Here is an 18,108-nt window from a genome sequence, read left to right on the forward strand (position 1 = left end):
GAAATATATCAGAATTTAATTCTTTTTATGCTTTAACATCAAAAGCTTCTCCCCCTTTATTATGTGAATCAGAATATTACTATTTATTTTTTTAGAGAAATTTTTAAAATTTTTTAACCTATTTTATTAACATAACCAGATCTTGTATTTTTCAGCCTCAAAAGTTTCACTTCTTGGGGTGCCTGGTGGCTTGGTTGATTAAGTGGCTGCCTTGGGCTCGGGTCATGATCCCAGGGTCCTGGGATTGAGTCCCGCACTGGGCTCCCAGATCAGCGGAGGGCCTGCTTCTCCCTCTCCCTCTGCTGTTTCCCCTGCTTGTGCACTTTCTCTCTCTGTCAAATAAATAAATAAAAATCTTAAAAAAAAAAGTTTCACTTCTTTTTTAACTACTGCTGAGAAGTCAGAATTTACCAACATCACTTAGCAATCCCAGGAATGTGGTATTTTCTGGAAAAACACCCCATGACATTATGAGATCAACTCTACCCCATAGCTTTTAAATGATGGATCTGGGATTCAAACTCAAGGCTATCCTTTTGTATTAAAGCCTTGAACCCATATTCTTAAATTTTCTTAGAAATTTGCCTTAAATGTGTTTCTCCTGACTTGTCTCCAATAACTTGAGAAATCAAACCTGAGTCAGTACATCAGTTCTTAATTAAATATATTCAAACATACAATTTTAATGAAGTACAATTTTAAAGAAGACTTAACTTGTGAAGTCAGATGATACAGACAACTGAAAATATAAGCAGATGATCACAAATCAAACACCAGCAAGAGACTGGCCCAAGGCATGCCAGATATGCAGGGTTTTAATGAAAGCTGAAAAAAAATAAGAATTTTAGGTGTGATAACTGTTACCAAATCATTTACTACCATGACTTTCCTTACTTCAGGCAAAGAGTAAAAATCTTGTCTTCAAGAGAGCCCCAAATAGCTTCTTTCATGCATTCTTACATTAAGTACTAGGTTTATCCTGGTAAAATAAACTATGGAAATGTTCATGTTAAAAACTATTAGGATATTACTCCTAACAAGAATTATCCTGTCAAAGTATCACTGTAAAATTTGGAAAGCACAATTACAAGCATTGCATCCCAAAATATTTTTCCCAGAGAGCTTCTTTTGGAAGGAGGATGGCAACAATTAAAACTAGTCAAAAGCCTGATAATACAAAGTGAAATATTCTTAGAAAAGTTAACAAACAAGAGTACCTACTTGTAATTACATTGGCCTATTTGTTTTTATTTCCTAAGGTATTCATGGCAAGGAAAACGAAGTCCTAGACAGAGATTCTTAGATTTTTACTGTGCATAAGTATCACCTAGGTCTCATTCCAAAATCACCAACTAAGAATGGATTGGGAATATGGTCCCAATTCTGCAATATAAAAACAAGACCTCTAATTTATTTTAAGGTAGGTGCCCCATTAAAAAAAAAACCTGAGAAACACTGACTTTTAGACTATTATAAGAGAAAATTAGGAATATTCACAGGGAAGGTAATATTTTATCTTAGAAACTGTTTAAACGATGAAAGAAATTTTGAAAACTACACAAAAAAAGAAACTTCATTTAAAGTCCCAAGATCCTTATATCATGGTTTCAACAAGTAGAATTTTCATAGAATTAAGTTAACAATTAGTAAATTAAACAGATCACAGACTGGAAGATTAGGAATTCCTGATTAAAATCAGTCTTTTAAAATTAAAAAGTATCACCCCAGCACTGAATAAAACTGATAAAATATTATGAAGATAATTTTCCCAAACCGCTATAATAAAAATAATAAAATAAAAGAATTAAAAGTTACTAAACTCTAGTTCTTTCTGTGTAAGTTTACAGATTAAGAAAAAGATTACCTGAAAAAAAAAAAAAAAAAAAGAAAAAAAAAAAAAAAAAAGAAAAAGATTACCAAGTTTTTCCGTAATTGCTTCCTCTAAGTCCAAGGAGAAGAGGAGTTGGCAAACTAAGTAATTTATAAGGAAAGTATTATTATTTTCGAATATAATCGTCACTCTCAAAACAAGATTTGTTTTTTTCTTGAAATTTAGCTAACCATTGCTAAGTGAGAAACTGGGCCCACCCTAAGATAATCCTAAGAGCTTAATTATGGATAAGTCCTAAAATTTTTGGCAATAGGCAGAATCACGTACTGTTCAGAGGGTCTATTACTATTCATATAAAGCAGAACCAAGTTTTTCCTCAGGTTAAAAAATAAATTTCCTAAGATTACTGAAAAAATTAAATAAAAATCTCCTTGGTTTACATAAATCTACTAACTTAAAGGGCTAAGTTTACAGGAATCTGAATGTCTAACTCTAAAGACAATCTATATTCATTGTGTAATCTCCTTGGTAGGACAGCAGCATAAATTACTACTCCTATATTCTTCCGAAGTAATGTCTATAAACTATGTCAGTAAATAAGGGCTATAGGTTTCAAGAAACAACAGACTCCTGAAAATGTCACATTTTGAAAATGCAATCATTTAACACTGGACAATTTGGAAAGCAACCTCTTTTACGAGGTAGTTTGTCAATGAAGTATTAAGGAGACAAGGATGCTTTCCAGGAAGCAAACAGGATGTTTCCAGAATCTCATTTAGGTGGAGAGGGTATAGCCTCAGCAGCTCAAGTGACTGGCTTGTGTTAGTGGCACCCAGTGATCTGCAGGCAAACCTACACAAAGAACTTGCTACAAAGCTGAGAATGGGGCCTTGGACCAAAGAGATCCCACTCTGACATCATTCCCTATTAGTTATAACACGAACAGAAGATAAACACAAAAAATAACTGAAAGGCTAATTTTTAAAACAGTACAATGTTTTAAAGATTATTAGGACATCTTAAAATTAACTACCAAATACAGGTATGAACAAGGAAACGTAAGAAACATGTCACAATCCCAGTACTTTTCACACTACTTTTTAGTTCCAAACCCCAGTACACATTAATTGTATGAATTCAATTTTTTTTTATTCAGAACCTGTATCTTTAAGACTGGTATAAACAAAAATAAAATACAAACAAGTTGTTATTAACATAATAGCTGCAGTTATTAACTGCGAGAATACAGTAAAAAGGAGTCATACTAAATGTTAATGTTCTTGCAACAGAATTATCCCAGTCATTTTAGCAAATTCTGGCAAGAAATGATAAATTTGTTTCTTATTAAAAGTACCTAAAGAATTCCCAAGATCGATCAGTTGTACTGCAAGTAAAACAGTTTATTTGAAAGAGCCCTTACCTTTCTCTGACTTTCCTAAAAATTTGCCTTTTACAGGTTAGCTACTATTTTCAGAGCAGTTGTTCAAATCAGGGTTCTTGCTGTAAATTCACATCTCAGCTTTATATATATAGTAAACTTAACACTCGTTTTCCCTTTCCAGTGGATCACCTATCTGTGTTGAAGCTAAGACACCTGCACAAAAGCAACAATTTAAAATCCTTCATGTAAATCTTGGTTCTTACTTCTCTTCTACCTCATTTTTATTTTCTTGTATTATTTGTTCTTCCTCCTCATCACCAAAAGTCTGTTCCTGCATGGTGGTAAAGGAGAGAGATCTAGCAGCCACTTCTGCAGCAAGACCAGCAGTGAAGGTAAAATCCGGTGACAGCTGGAGCCGTGCCAGCCTCTGCTTAATGGAGGGCTGTAATAGGTCCCTGGGAGCTGGATGGGCAGTGGCCAGGCTATCTACATCTGCCTGCTGACATTCCTCTTCACTCTCACATTGGTAACACACTCTTTCTTCAGCTCCTTGGAGGAAGACTTCATTTGCAGAATTGTCTTTATTTTTACCATCTAGAGGGTTTTCAGATAAATACTCAGTCCTACTACTTATTTCATTGTCAGCTGTGGAGGGTTTACTATTTTCCTCTTCAGTATCATTTTTACCAACTGTCCCCATATCTGAATCCACTGATGGTTCTGAATTACTTATGGGTTCCACTGGGTCTACAGGAGACAAGGATTTCAACACAGCTTCAAAGAAAAAAAAAAGAAAGAAAAAAAGAAAGAAAAGTAATAACTAAGGACCCAGCAATGATTTAAACTTTAATTTAAACTCCAGCAATTTTTTCTTATAAAGAACAATAAATAAAAGCTAAATAAAACTTTCTAGTAAAATCTATATGAATTTATAAATCCAGAGAACTTTTTATAAGAGAGACTGCCTAAGAAATGAAATGAGATGGGGTTTTGATGAAGATTTTAAAACACCTCACACATTCTCTTATCCAAAATATTAAAGCAGTGGTTCTCAAAGTGCAGTCCCAGACCAGCAGCATCAGTCATAACCACAAGGTTACTGGACAGAAATGCACATTTTCGGGCCCCACACAGACCTACTGAAGGGGGCACTGTGATGGAACCATCTGTGTTGACAAGCCCTACGCTTGACTCTACGCCACTAAGGCTTGAGAATAAGCCTTATGAACAAGGAAACGTAAGTTGAATGATTATGAAAAGAATAAGCTGAGTGATTTTTACTGATAATATGTCAGTTAAAAGGCCTAAAGTCATCCAGATAATAATCACGATCATCAGCACATATATATTTACAAGTTAAAACAACATGGAAAAAAAATATGCACATAATTCAACTTACTTGCCAACCACCTAATAAGACCCTGATGAAAGTAAAGCCATAACTTCTACACATTTTGAAATGTCACAGAAAAATAGAAAACAAAACCTGTATTCAAAATCAACTATTATACAAAGCATAATACATAAATATCATATCCATACGGCAGAAGTTGTCCTTTCAAGGAAAATGAAGATTTATTTAGCCCCTCTTGATGTTAGTAGGCAGTGGGTTGCTTGCTAGGCAGTCTCTCCTCCCAGTATGAGGGGTTAGTACAATACAATATATTAGGAAGCATGACGAAAGAAAAGAAAGTGCTTCTTGAAGATCTGGCGTTTATTTAAAAAATAATTTGTAAAAGGTGTCCATTTCCAAGAAACAGATCCCTAAGCTGCAGTAACTCCACTAGAGAAGCAGCAACAACAGAAAAAAATGGCCACAGCAGGTTCCAGTGTAGAATATCCCTCTCTAATTCCATTCGGACTTTACCCCTGTAGGCAGAGATGAAAACAACTCTGGAAGATGTACTGAAATTTTTCATGGAAAAAGCATTTTATGGTATCAGCAGCTTTTTACTTATTTCTACAAACAAAATCAGCATTACTGCCTTTTCAAATGTAAACTACCAGAAGCACATACCTGAAAAAAGACACACATTTCTTTCATTATTATATCCTTGCCCATATTGTCAACAGGAGAATTTTAAAGCTATATGGAGAAAACACTAAGCAATAAAAAGGATACAGGTTTATATGCAATGCTATTTGCAGTCTTCCCATACATTTTTAGTCAATAAATCTAGTTCTTAAAGAATGCAACAATTAAATAGGGCAAAATAATCTGTACAACTGCAGGATCAGGTGTTAACCCTGCCGGAACATAAGCCTCTGGGAGTAAAAGGATTTTTGTCTCTTCGTCTCTGCACTAGGGACCCAGGAGTAAACAGTGCCTCAGGAACTACTTGTTGAATGAGTAATTTGCTGACTGAACCCTGTGGGGGATACTAAAGCCCCCACCGATTGTAATTTCATTACAGAGACAAAAACACTGGATGCATAGAAAACAAGAGTGCCTAAAACACAATCATCTCTGGTTCACGCAGGCCCAGCATATGAACAAATGGGCTGCAGGAATATCTTTTTTTTTTTTTTTTTTTTTTTTTGCAGGAATATCTTAACTGCTGCTCCTGGGAAGTTCTTAACCTGCTACGTATGTTGCTGCTCAAGACTTCCTTCCAATTCCCTCCAGTGCGCCTCGTGGTGTGAGGCTCTATAGTGGTGGGAGAGGTAGCAGGGAGAGGATTATTCATGGATGAGCAACTGGGAGAAAGGACAGCTTGGGGAGAAGATAGGATTCTTGGTATAAAGAGATCAACAGGGGCGCCTGGGTGGCTCAGTGGGTTAAAGCCTCTGACTTCGGCTCAGGTCATGATCCCAGGGTCCTGGGATCGAGCTCTGCATCAGGCTCTCTGCTCAGCGGGGAGCCTGCTTCCTCCTCTCTCTCTCTCTCTCTGCCTGCCTTTCTACCTACTTGTGATCTCTGTTTATCAAATAAATAAATAAAATCTTAAAAAAAAAAAGAGAGATCAACATGCATGTTTTTCTTTTATTAAGGTTTTTTTTTTTTCTTAAAAGTAAACTCCACCCCCAATGTAGGGCTTGAACTCATGATCCCAAGATGAACAGTCGCATGCTCTACTGACTGAGCCAGCTAAGCACCCCAGCATGAATGTTTTTCATGAACAAAAACAATGTTTGTGGAACCATAGTCTAATTAGATAAATATAACTAGAGGAGGATATCTATATTAGAACGAGTAGGAAATATAATTGGAAATGATGGACTCATTTTGACAGAGAGGCTTGAACCAGGAAAAAAAAGTTGAGATTTAATACAATAGGAAAGGGAGAACCATCCTAGTTTTTAAAGCTAGAGAGCCATTATCAATGTACTACTGTTTGAGACAAATCTGGAGGGAGTCTGGAAGGATAGAAGCTAGCTTAGAAGCCATCTTCTAAGGGTAGCTTAGAAGAAAAAGGTATTGAAAACAGAAGTCAACTGGGGTGCCAGGCTGGCTTAGTCGGCAGAGCATGAGACTCTTGATCTTGAGGTCATGAGTTTGAGCCCCATATTGGGGGCAGCGTTTACATAATAAAAAAGAAAATGGAAGTCAGTTAAGAGACTATTACAATATATAAGCACAATCTAATAAGGACCTGGGCTATAAAGGGGGCCAATGGGAAGGATAAAATCAAGAAATGTATATCTGGACAAGGGAGAATGGTAGGGCTATTAAGAGAAGAAAGGAGAAACCTGAGGAACTTTCCAGATGTACAGGTAATCTATAAACTTCTAGTGAAAAAGAGAACAGGAAAAGAAGGCAGGTGATTTTTTTTTTTTAATAAAGATATAATGTATTATTAGCCCGAGGGGTACAGGTCTGTGAAAGGAAGGCAGGTGATTTTGAGGCTCTGCATAAGTACTCTATAAAAGGGGAATCCCACTCTCTCTACTTAGAAATCTACAGAAGTTAGTTCTCAACTAGGAATTAGCTAGTGTGATACTGTTATGTATTAAGCTTCCTCTCATTCCTTCCCCTACTTCCCATGAACTCCAACTAAAAAAAAAGAGCGGGAAACTTAATGGAGTTTAACGCTAATTGTCAGTATCGTCAGTATCCAAATATGGAGACAGTGTGCACAAAAACACCTCCTCTTCTCCCATCTACTGAAGTGTTCAAAACAATTAAGGAACTCTAATGATGCAGCTAATTGGCCTACGTTTTCATTCATTTGTTTCTATGGTGAACACAGAGTTATTAATTTGGGGCTTCACTGAGGTATTTATGATATCAACATGAAAAGAACAGAGTTTAGAATCTCAAATTCACTAAATTTGAAAACACTCTAACTTTTTCAATGCACCGCCCATTCCAAATAAAATTTAGTAAAACATCAAATACCTGATGAAAAAGTATGATTTCATATTCCCAATTTGACTATATACCTATTTTTTCATCATATTGATTTGCGTTCATAAGAAGTACTATACTTGCTGACAAATCCCTGAAATTAAAGCTATAAGAATTATATAGCTAAAATAATCCCCTACATTAAAAATAACCTTTACTCTGATGTCAGCTTACCGTGATCACTAAATAAAAGTTGCTTCCACTTCTGCCTTTCGGCCTCTGATGCTTTAAATCCCAGCACAGATTTTAATTCTTGGAGTACCCTCTTGGATTCTTCATGCTCAAGCTTCTGTCTCTCTCTGTCTTCTTGAGTCAAGTAATAAAAATCATCCTTTCTGAAATCACTGTCCATATCTATATCATCTACATAAGCTTCTAATTCCTGAAAATGAATACAAGAAAAAGCACTTTACTCCGAGCAGACAATTTTCTAGTAGCATTTATTAACTTGTACCTACCCATCTCCAAGATTAAAAAATGACTCTTGGCACAGGTCACTAAAGCAAAGGTGGGCAAACAGAGCAAACATATTACTATAGATAAACTGAAGTCTTAAAAAAACTTAACAGTTGATACTAAAAGGGATTATGGGTAAGAAAGTTTAATAACTTCAATCATTATTTTTCTGTTCTGATACCATTCTATAGCTCTAATCAAGATTAAGTTTAGTTATTAGCTCTGCAAAACCAATCAAAATTAGAAAGGCTAGTAGTTTGGGGGAAGTGGTCAGGTATGTTAAGTCTTTTTGTGGTAGATATTTGTGGTTCTTTCTGACTTCCCAGGGAGTTTGAAACTCATCTTATGGTTCTTCTTACCACTGAGGAGCAGACTAGGATCCTTGCTTACCAGCCTCCCTGCAGTTACGGGTCAGGCAAATGACTTGGCGTCCTCTAACCAAATGTACATGGATCACGTCTGACCCAGAAGTTTGTTACAAGGGAAGCAGGCATCTGACAGAATCCAGAATGTAAGAATGGTGGCAGATGAAGTTTCTAGAGGTAGAGGTTCTAAAGGGAGTTTTTATTATCCAGTAGCAATGTCTGCAGCTAGTGACTGAGCAGTGATGTTGCCGGAAAGGGAAAAGTTCTTTTGAGTGATTCTGGATGTTTATACCAGCCTGGTTCAAACCTACATGGTCCTCAGAAATATTCTGTCAGTCATGTACTATTTTTTTTTTTTTTTTAATTTTTTGTTTGTTGGGGCGCCTGGGTGGCTCAGTCAGTTAAGCATCTGACTTTTGGTTTCAGCTCAGTTCACGGTCTCAGGGTGGTGAGGCTGAGCTCTATGGGCTCTGTACTCAGTGGGGAGTCTGCCTGGGATTCTCTCTTCCTCTGACCCTCCCTGTGCTTGCGTGCTCTCTCTAATAATAAAATAAAGTAAAATCAAATCTTCAAAATCCCTTGTGTGTTAACAGTAAACAGAATTGGTCTCCTTTCGCAATTAAGAACTGAGTAGACAATATGACCAAAGGAAAAGAAGTTTTCCTTAAGTAAGCAAAAGACATCTTTGTCAGTATCTAATGAATCATTAAAAAATTGTTTCTTTAAAGTGAGGTATACTATACATGCTGCCAAACGCACAAATCTCAAAGTGTACAGGATTTTTACATATGTACACAGACTGGTAACCGCTAGTCAACATTGCCAGCATCCCAGAAGGTACCTTTACCAATGCGCTAATTCTTAATGTGGTTAATCACTTAATTATCTAAGAAATAGTAAGGTATAAATAACACATAAATTCACTGGTAGACTCAGTGGATTGAGTTCAAGGCACTAAGAAAAAAATGATCTGACGTCAGTTCAATACATTGTATTGTAATTTTGAAGCTCATCACAAAGATAAATTTAACAACTTGGTCAAAAATCATCCATGCCACTTACAGAGAAAGATAGGCAACTTTTATATGTGAAACTCTTCTTTAGGGGGGAAAAAAGCCATTTTCACTGTTACCTGCTCCTCAGGGATTGGATCTTTGTCGGCAATGTGTAGAGTAGGCTGCATCAAAGGTACCACAGTACAACGCGGATTTTCACATACTATCTCAGGCTTGCCTTAAAAAGCAACAGGCCACACGGGAATGAGTGAACATCTAATTAAACAATGTTCTTAGTACTAATATTTTGCCAATTTCATACTCCCAACTTGTTGTGATTATAACTTTTAATTTATAAAAAAAATTAAGGATGTTAAAGTTAACAGTAACAACAGCAGATTTATAACTTAAGTTAAATTAAACTCTTGGAGGAGTAAATTTTCCCTCCCTTCTTCATCTCACCATAGTATCTGGCACACAACAGGTATTCTATAAATCAATTTTTGTTCATGGCACAGGAATATTCTCAAGACATAGACCATTCCTCCCCACAAAAAATAAACTTCAATCCTGCACTTCTCTTATATTTTTTCTATTCTCAGAAGTTAGAATTGGAAATGAGTTTCATAAGTAATAGCTTGAAAAGATCACCCAGGTGTGAACTTTAATTACTTAATATTGGTGTTTGGTTTCTAACCACAGGGTTAATTAGTCTCCTATCTAGCTCTCTGCATTTCATCATTGTCTCTCTACTTAAAAAGAAGTAGGGTTTAAGCATCTAGATTTTTACCTTTCAAGAGTAACAACAGATAACTGGTTGGGACCAGGGTTGCGGGGAGACTCCTGGCTGTCAAGGGCTGATGTGGACAAAGCACACTGGACTGGACTGGGAAGGACTCTTAGCAGGTCTGAGTCAACAGCAATGTGTCTTAGGGGACAGCCAATATTGTCAGGCAACTGCTTACATACAAGGGATTGAATAAATAAGTAAAAATTGAAGATAACGAGAGCCAAGTTTCTAATAATCAGAAAAGGGAGGTACAAATAGGGAGAAGGACAGAAGAACTCTGTAGTATTGGGACTGAATTGGAGGTATTGGTGTGAACCCACGGCATGTAATGTATATGGACAGACCGATACATACACAGATATATTTCACAACCCCGAATGTTGGGAATTGGTAAAAATAGTAATGACCCAGTGGCTATGAGCATACTTGGCACCCACATCTTGGTTTCTAAGTACCACTTTCCCACTAAAGGGCTTCTTGGACACATGGCTGATGTTAGGGCTGGGGGCAAGGAAAGTATGAAGATATAAAGAAGTGATCAAAGGAAGAATGATGGTGACACAAACCACACTGAATGGGTTCCCTCTGATTAAACTCTGGACAATTTGAGCAACAAAATAATGATACTAACAAATTATGATCCACAAAATAAGAATCCATATATCCATATTGATAAAAATAAGTGGAAAGGGGGGCTGCTTTGCCTCACAATAGAAGGCTGACTAATAAGTGTAAAAGGAAAAGTGGAATTAGAAAATTATCATTTGGTAACAATCACAGTATCTAATTCAAGCAAGAACTACTAAACTGGTGGATCCTAAAACTAGTGGGTGAAAAAACTTTAAGCTATTTTATTTTATTCACTTAGAAAATTCACTCTTTTTGGTATCTAATTTTATAAGATTAGACAGATCAGAGTCATATAACCACCACTACCACCACAACCAAGATACAGATACAACCAAGATAAAGAACAGCTCCCACCTCAAAACTCTGACTTATGCTGCCTCTTTATAACCTATGCCTCCCTTCATATCCAACACCTAGAAACCATTAGGCTGTCTGTTGTTCCTATGAAATCATACTGTTTTCAGAATGTTATTTAAACGGAATCACAGACTATGTAGTATTTGACTCTGGCTTCTTTTGAGTAACACAATGCATTAGAGATTCCTCCATCGTAATGATGGATCAGTAGCTTATTTCTTTTTTATTGCTGAGTAGTATTCCATGTGGATGGATAGAAGAGTTTATCTATTCATCAGCTGAAGGACACTTGGACTGCGCTTCTAGTTTTTAGTGATTATGAATAAAGCCACTATAAACATTTGTTTATAGGTTAAAGTGAACATTACATTTTTGTATCTCTTGAGTAAATCTCTGAAATGATACTAGTGGGACATATGGAACATATATGTTCCAATATAGTGGGAATAAATTTATATAACCTCAGAGTATTTTTTAAAATAACATGCCTATCATTTAAGACAAGAAAGGCTAAAGTAGAATTAAGAACATAAAAGCTAAATGCCGTGTGTGATCTGGATCTGGGCATATAATATTACTGTTGGATCAATCAGTGAAATTAGAATGGGATCTGTGGATTAGAGAGCACTATTGTATCAGTGCTCATGGCCTGATTTTGGTGGTATATTGTAGGTATGTAGGAGAATGTCCATTTTCAAAAATGCAAACACAAGATTTAGGGGCCAGGGGTCTCATGTCTGCATCTTACTCTCAAATGGTTCAGAGTAATACCACCAAAAGAATTTATATACAGATACACACAGAGGTAAGGCAAATGTGGTAAAATGTCAACAACTGAGGAATATGGGTAAAGAAAGATAGTTTGAACTATTGTCATGCTATTTCTGTAGTTCTGAAATAACCTAAAAAGAGCAACAGCTAACTAGAGCAACTGCTTCTTAAAAAAAATCATACAAACATTTTATTCAAAGTTCCATTGCCATGGCCACTAGGAGCATTTTAGTGAGAAAGTTTGTAAATGACTTCTATCTTAATTTGTATCATTATCACTTACAAGCAAAAGCCACATATGCAGAATATCATGGCTTATCACCTGCCCAATGTTTTGGAGATAATTTTAACAATCATGTTTAAGTGACTAAAAGTCAACATCTCAGAGTATGCCAAGGGCAGGAATAAATGGAATGTATCTCTAAACATCCAGTGGTCTTCTGAGTGTTTTCACCTAAAGAAAATGTACTCAAGAAACTAATATTACACAAGGCATTCCAATGTCACCATTAAATAGTGGCACTTAATACATCTCAGACCCTTACTAACTAAGACACAGTGCTGCCTACTATAGCACTCATATACTATTTCTGAAGGCCTGACGTATTCTACCTTAAAAGCAAGACTCAATTTCTGGCCCCTAACTATCAAACTCATTATTACACTAACTAGAAAAGAGTTTTTGGAAGTTCTAATAATGGAATAATACTATTTAAATCTATCCCTTCATTAAGTTTTTTAAAAAGGAGGTATAGGATCCAGAGAACTTCCAAATCATAATCACTTATTGTTCGCAAAATAAGAGCCAGACTTTATATTCAGTGTCAAATTGTATGTATAAGTTCAGCTTTTCTTTTAGTAAACTAAGAAGTTTTGTTAAGCCACTTATATCATAGAGATAAGAAATCCACCTAACAAAATCTTAGTGGAGGAGAGTAAGAATGTCTGATAAATGTGTACGAAGGAAAGCTCTCATTGGTACCTTTTCTATCTGTGTTTCTTCGGAGCAGTCGATCCACTTGAGAAATGGCCTCTTCCCAGCAATTGTTGCTTGCCTGAACATGGGGCTGAATCAACTTTAACTTCTGTTCTAGGATCTGGTAAGATTCTGATACTAGTTCTTGTGTTTCTTTAGTACAAACAAGCTTTTCAAGTTCATCTTCAAGAATTATTACCCTAAGTAATAAAGAAAAATAGAAACAGATTTCTAAAATATTAAATGGAAAATGTCTAATTCACAAGGCCTATTTAAGAAATAAGCTTAGAAGATGAAAAGAGTTTTGGAGATGGAAAGTGGTGATGGTCGCCAACAATGTCTATGTACGTAATGGCACTGAACTGTATGCCGAAAAATGTCTAAATGGTAAATTTAATGTTACGTGCATTTACCACAATGTTTTCAAAAGCTCATAAAGGACATCACCTATTTATCCAACAATATTTCTTTTACATATATGAGGCTTTTATGGGCTGAAAGGATAAATGAAGCTCATTTCATACTTAATAGGAAACAACTGAATCAGGGAAACTAGGCATATCTATGTAAGCATAATATCATAACATATAAAGTTATAAAAACATTTTATTTCCATTTTACAGATGAGGAATTAGGTCCAGGGAGTTGAAACGTGCCTAGAGTTAGACAGCTGGCAAGCTGTAAGTCCAGGCTGAATCTAAGCCCAAGAGTGAAATACCACAGAAAGATAAAGACCGTGTTATAAGAATTCAGAAGAGGAGAAAGTTGCTACCAGCTATGGGTACAGAGAGGGAACAATTAAGGAAGAGGTATTTTTGAGGAAGTACTGAAGGATGGACAAAATGTGAACATGTACAAAAGATAAGGAAGGTCATTCTAAAAGTACATGGGAAAAGGCATTTATGCAGTTTGTTTGGACTGAAGGAGAGAGAAACAGAGAGAGCAAGGCAGACTATCATCAGGTTATAGCAAATCCTTTCAACAGAATGTTTCCTACAGACTTTAGTCCATGCTGCTATACTCTGAAACCAGTGAAGATGTGCAGTTAAGCGAAAGCACACATATGCCTCAGATACATTATTTTGGTAGTGAGCACTCTAGAGGCAGCAAGAACAGTAAAAGGGTTATTGTCTAGTGTACACAACCGGGAAGAACAAGGGACGAGTGAGAAGGAGTGAAACACAAAGCAGATGTTTAGATAACACTTTTAAAATTGTGTGCAATGGTGCTATAGAGCAAATCAGATATGGCTTATGACTGGTATACTCTGTCTGAAAGGTGACATATAGGACCATATACAGAATATTCCATTTTTAAACAGGAGTCATTCTTCCCATGCATAGTCCACACCCTCTGCCATGGCACCAAGCCCCTCTTTTTCTTTTTTTTTTTTTTTTTATAATTTTTTCCCCTTTTTATTAATTTTTTCAGCGTAACAGTATTCATTCTTTTTGCACAACACCCAGTGCTCCATGCAAAACGTGCCCTCCCCATCACCCACCACCTGTTCCCCCAACCTCCCACCCCTGACCCTTCAAAACCCTCAGGTTGTTTTTCAGAGTCCATAGTCTCTTATGGTTCGCCTCCCCTCCCCAATGTCCATAGCCCGCTCCCCCTCTCCCAATCCCACCTCCCCCCAGCAACCCCCAGTTTGTTTTGTGAGATTAAGAGTCATTTATGGTTTGTCTCCCTCCCAATCCCATCTTGTTTCATTTATTCTTCTCCTATCCCCCTACCCCCCCATGTTGCTTCTCCATGTCCTCATATCAGGGAGATCATATGATAGTTGTCTTTCTCCGATTGACTTATTTCACTAAGCATGATACGCTCTAGTTCCATCCACATCGTCGCAAATGGCAAGATTTCATTTCTTTTGATGGCTGCATAGTATTCCATTGTGTATATATACCACATCTTCTTGATCCATTCATCTGTTGATGGACATCTAGGTTCTTTCCATAGTCTGGCTATTGTAGACATTGCTGCTATAAACATTCGGGTACACGTGCCCCTTCGGATCACTATGTTTGTATCTTTAGGGTAAATGTTGAAAATAGAACTACCCTATGACCCAGCAAGCCCCTCTTTTTCATGTCCATCCAGTGTAGCTTCTTTTTTCCCTGAGCCATCTTCCCTTACTCTAATGCATTCTATTAAGTCCTGTGTAGTTCTAATTCTATTGCCAAAAATTAATTTTTTAAAAGATTTTATTTATGTATTTATTTGAGAAAGAGATAGTAAGAAAGGGAAAACAGGCAGGGGAAGCAGGACAGGGAGAAGCAGGCTTCCTACCAGGCAGGGAGCCCTGATGTGGGGCTTGATCCCAGGACCCTGGGATCATGACCTGAGCGGAAGACAGTCACTTAATGACTGAGCCACCCAGGCACCCTGAAAAATTCTTTAGAGACTCTGGCTTTGCCCAATACAACCTTTCCACTGAAATGTTTTCTCTGACATACACCCAACCTTTGTTTTCCCTTCTAGCAGAGATTGCCGTATCTCCCATATTCCCTGTGGGAGACAGGACTGAGTTGGGTTAGCATTCATTTATCTGTTTTCTTAGAACAGCCACTAAGACCATTGGAACATCCCTGCCTCACAGCTCCTCAATTTCCCCCCATGCCATAGCTTTTATAGCCGCCTTATATACCACAGACAGAAAGGTAAAAATTTATTTTCTCAAAATGTCTTTCCTACCTTAATTTCTTATTCTTCGTATCCTTCCTTACTCCACTGAACTAGCCCTTTGATTTTAAGGAGATGTCTTTTGACCTGTTTTTGTTGTTTGTTTTTATCTTACAAAACTGAGTTCTGATCTCCCTATTCTACTTTTTGCCTGGTATCCAGGGTCAGGTTTATCAACTAAGATCTTATCAATTCATTAAATTCCATGACTTTTCTGATTACCAACACAACAGGAACCCAACCCATTCATTTGATCCTGTCCTGTAAGTATCTGTTACAGAAAAATGTCACTGGAATGACTAGATGCTACATTTGATCAAGGCAGAGTACCAATAACACCATGCAAAGTAGAAAATGAACAAATGTAGGGGTGCCTGGGTGGCTCCGTTGGTTTAGCGACTGCCTTTGGCTCAAGTCATGACCCTGGAGTTCCGGGATCAAGTCCCACATCAGGCTCCCAGCTCCATGGGGAGTCTGCTTCTCCCTCTAACCTTCTCCCCTCTCATGCTCTCTCTCAAATAAATAAAATCTTAAAAAAAATAAACAAATATAGTCTATGGACCCTGCCCTTTAATATTCAACTTGGGCCAAAAAGTTTGTCCTCTGGTTGAGAAAATGTCCAAATCTGCTTTAATTTATTTTAAAAATTGTAATATATTATTCTTCAACTATATATAACAATACCTCTTATAACTTGCTGTTCCAGTGCTGGCAGATATTTTGCTCAGATTGCAGGGTCCAGTTAAGAGCCTTACTTAAAGAAGAGTTAGTTAAAACAAGCTCAATCTTTGTAAACATCTCCATTTCAGCTCTCAAAAGGAATGAACACCTGCTTTTGTCCTATGTTTCTAGGTTTTCTGTTGAAATCAGACAAAGTGAAAACTATAAATGATTCCCCCAAATTATAGTACCTACAAACCATTCTCCATTCCTCATGCTGTATGTCTCAATTTTGCTGCTGCTTTCTAGCTAACACACAACCCAACAACCACAATGGCACAAGAATGAAGCTTGCTGCTCATGGAGACATCTTATTTGGCTTCAAAACTTACTCATTCAGTAAGGCTTTCAGATGGAGCTGAAAGCTGCGTACTGCTGTGTGAACGTTATTCAGTTCTCTTGATTTCTGCTGAGTTTTGGATAAACGCTGGGGTACCGACTGGTGCTGAGTTTCAAAGTACCGATAAAACTCATAGCTGCGCTTCAGCTCTTCCAAGCAGGCAGAATGAGCATGAGGTAGACCTTGAGTCACATCAGATAAAATACGATGAGGCAAAAGTGCTGGAGTCAATAAGGGCCCGGGAGGTGAATTAGCTGTAGAAAGTAATAGGGCTAACCGTCTGAAGAACTCTGAACTCTGTGCCACCCAGAGTTGAAACAAAACCTAAAAAGGAAAAGGGACGATATCAACTCAAAAAAAAGAACTGGTCAAAATTCAAAACAAACTACAAATTTGTTTATCTTAACTTCTGGTTAAATTTCTTACTTTATCATAAGTAATGAACATGGGTGAGCTTGAACTAATCCTTGAAGATCAGCCAAGAATGTCAGATCAAATTATGTAGTCATGACATGTTGGAACTTCTAGTACAAATATAACATGTAATACCAGTATATACTTTAGAACAGTTCTATCCCAGAAAAGAAGTGTTGATTACAGGATACATCTATCAGAAGTGAATATTCCTTGATGAATTACTTAAACATTTTACACAAAGTAGAAAAGAAGAAAGTAGGGAAAATGGACCTGCAGAAGTCCAAAGAAATGAGTCAGTGATACATCCAGAATTTAGGGTTCAAAATTATACTATTATTTCAGCCTATGAAATAGCTAAGAGATAACATAAAAATCATTCTAGAGTATTCATACTTGGAAGGTCTGGCATGAGAAACTGCAAAACCCATTCTTGAGATACAAAGAATCAACAAAGGATTTCTCCATATGTAGTCCTGTTCAACATGAGGACTATGAGGACAATATCCCACAAATAAACAAATACATGAGGGAGCAATCTGAGAGTTAGCAGACAACAAAAAGATATTGAATACTTTGGATAATTCAGATTTCATTTTTTCACAACCATGAAAGTGGACATTACTCAGACTGCTTTATAAAATGAACTTTAAGTTATACAGACAATGAATTAAGATAATTTAATATAAATGCCTCTTACTATTAACTTACTTTTTAAAATTGTGCAAGGTCAAATTTCTAAACTGCTAAATACAAACTGTCTAGGAATTCTTGAATTTATATAAGCAGCTGACCTCACAAGTCTTCTTATTTAACCATTAAATTTTGGGACCACAATGATTTTCTTTAGTCCTTTATTTGATCATTCAGCATATTCTTGAGCACCTAGATGTGCCAGGCACTGTTCTAGCTGCTGATAATACAACAGAATACAAAAGTGAAAAAAATCCCTTTATTTATTTATTTATTTTAAAAAAGATTTTATTTATCTGACAGAGAGAGAGACAGCGAGAGTAGGAACACGAGCAGGGGGAGTGGGAGAGGAAGAA

The 18,108-nt window shown here is 36.7% G+C and overlaps 1 protein-coding gene across 5 annotated transcripts in view; it reads right to left on the minus strand.

Annotated features, from left to right (window-relative positions):
* Positions 1–306: 306 nt before the first annotated feature.
* VEZT (vezatin, adherens junctions transmembrane protein) overlaps positions 307–18,108 on the minus strand; it is a 68,032-nt gene continuing 50,230 nt past the window's right edge. For 4 of the 5 annotated variants that reach the window (XM_046012395.1, XM_046012393.1, XM_046012394.1 and 1 more), the window contains exons 8-13: positions 16,638–16,969; positions 12,907–13,100; positions 9,514–9,614; positions 7,735–7,942; positions 1,918–3,986; positions 307–1,864 (exon numbers count right to left, since the gene is read on the minus strand). In XM_046012395.1, coding sequence (XP_045868351.1) covers positions 3,472–3,986; positions 7,735–7,942; positions 9,514–9,614; positions 12,907–13,100; positions 16,638–16,969 — 1,350 coding nt within the window. In that variant the 3' untranslated portion in view covers positions 307–1,864; positions 1,918–3,471. The other variant, XM_046012396.1, reaches the window with a different exon arrangement.

Source organism: Meles meles, chromosome 7 (genome assembly GCF_922984935.1).
Source record: "Meles meles chromosome 7, mMelMel3.1 paternal haplotype, whole genome shotgun sequence".
Taxonomy (NCBI): domain Eukaryota; kingdom Metazoa; phylum Chordata; class Mammalia; order Carnivora; family Mustelidae; genus Meles; species Meles meles.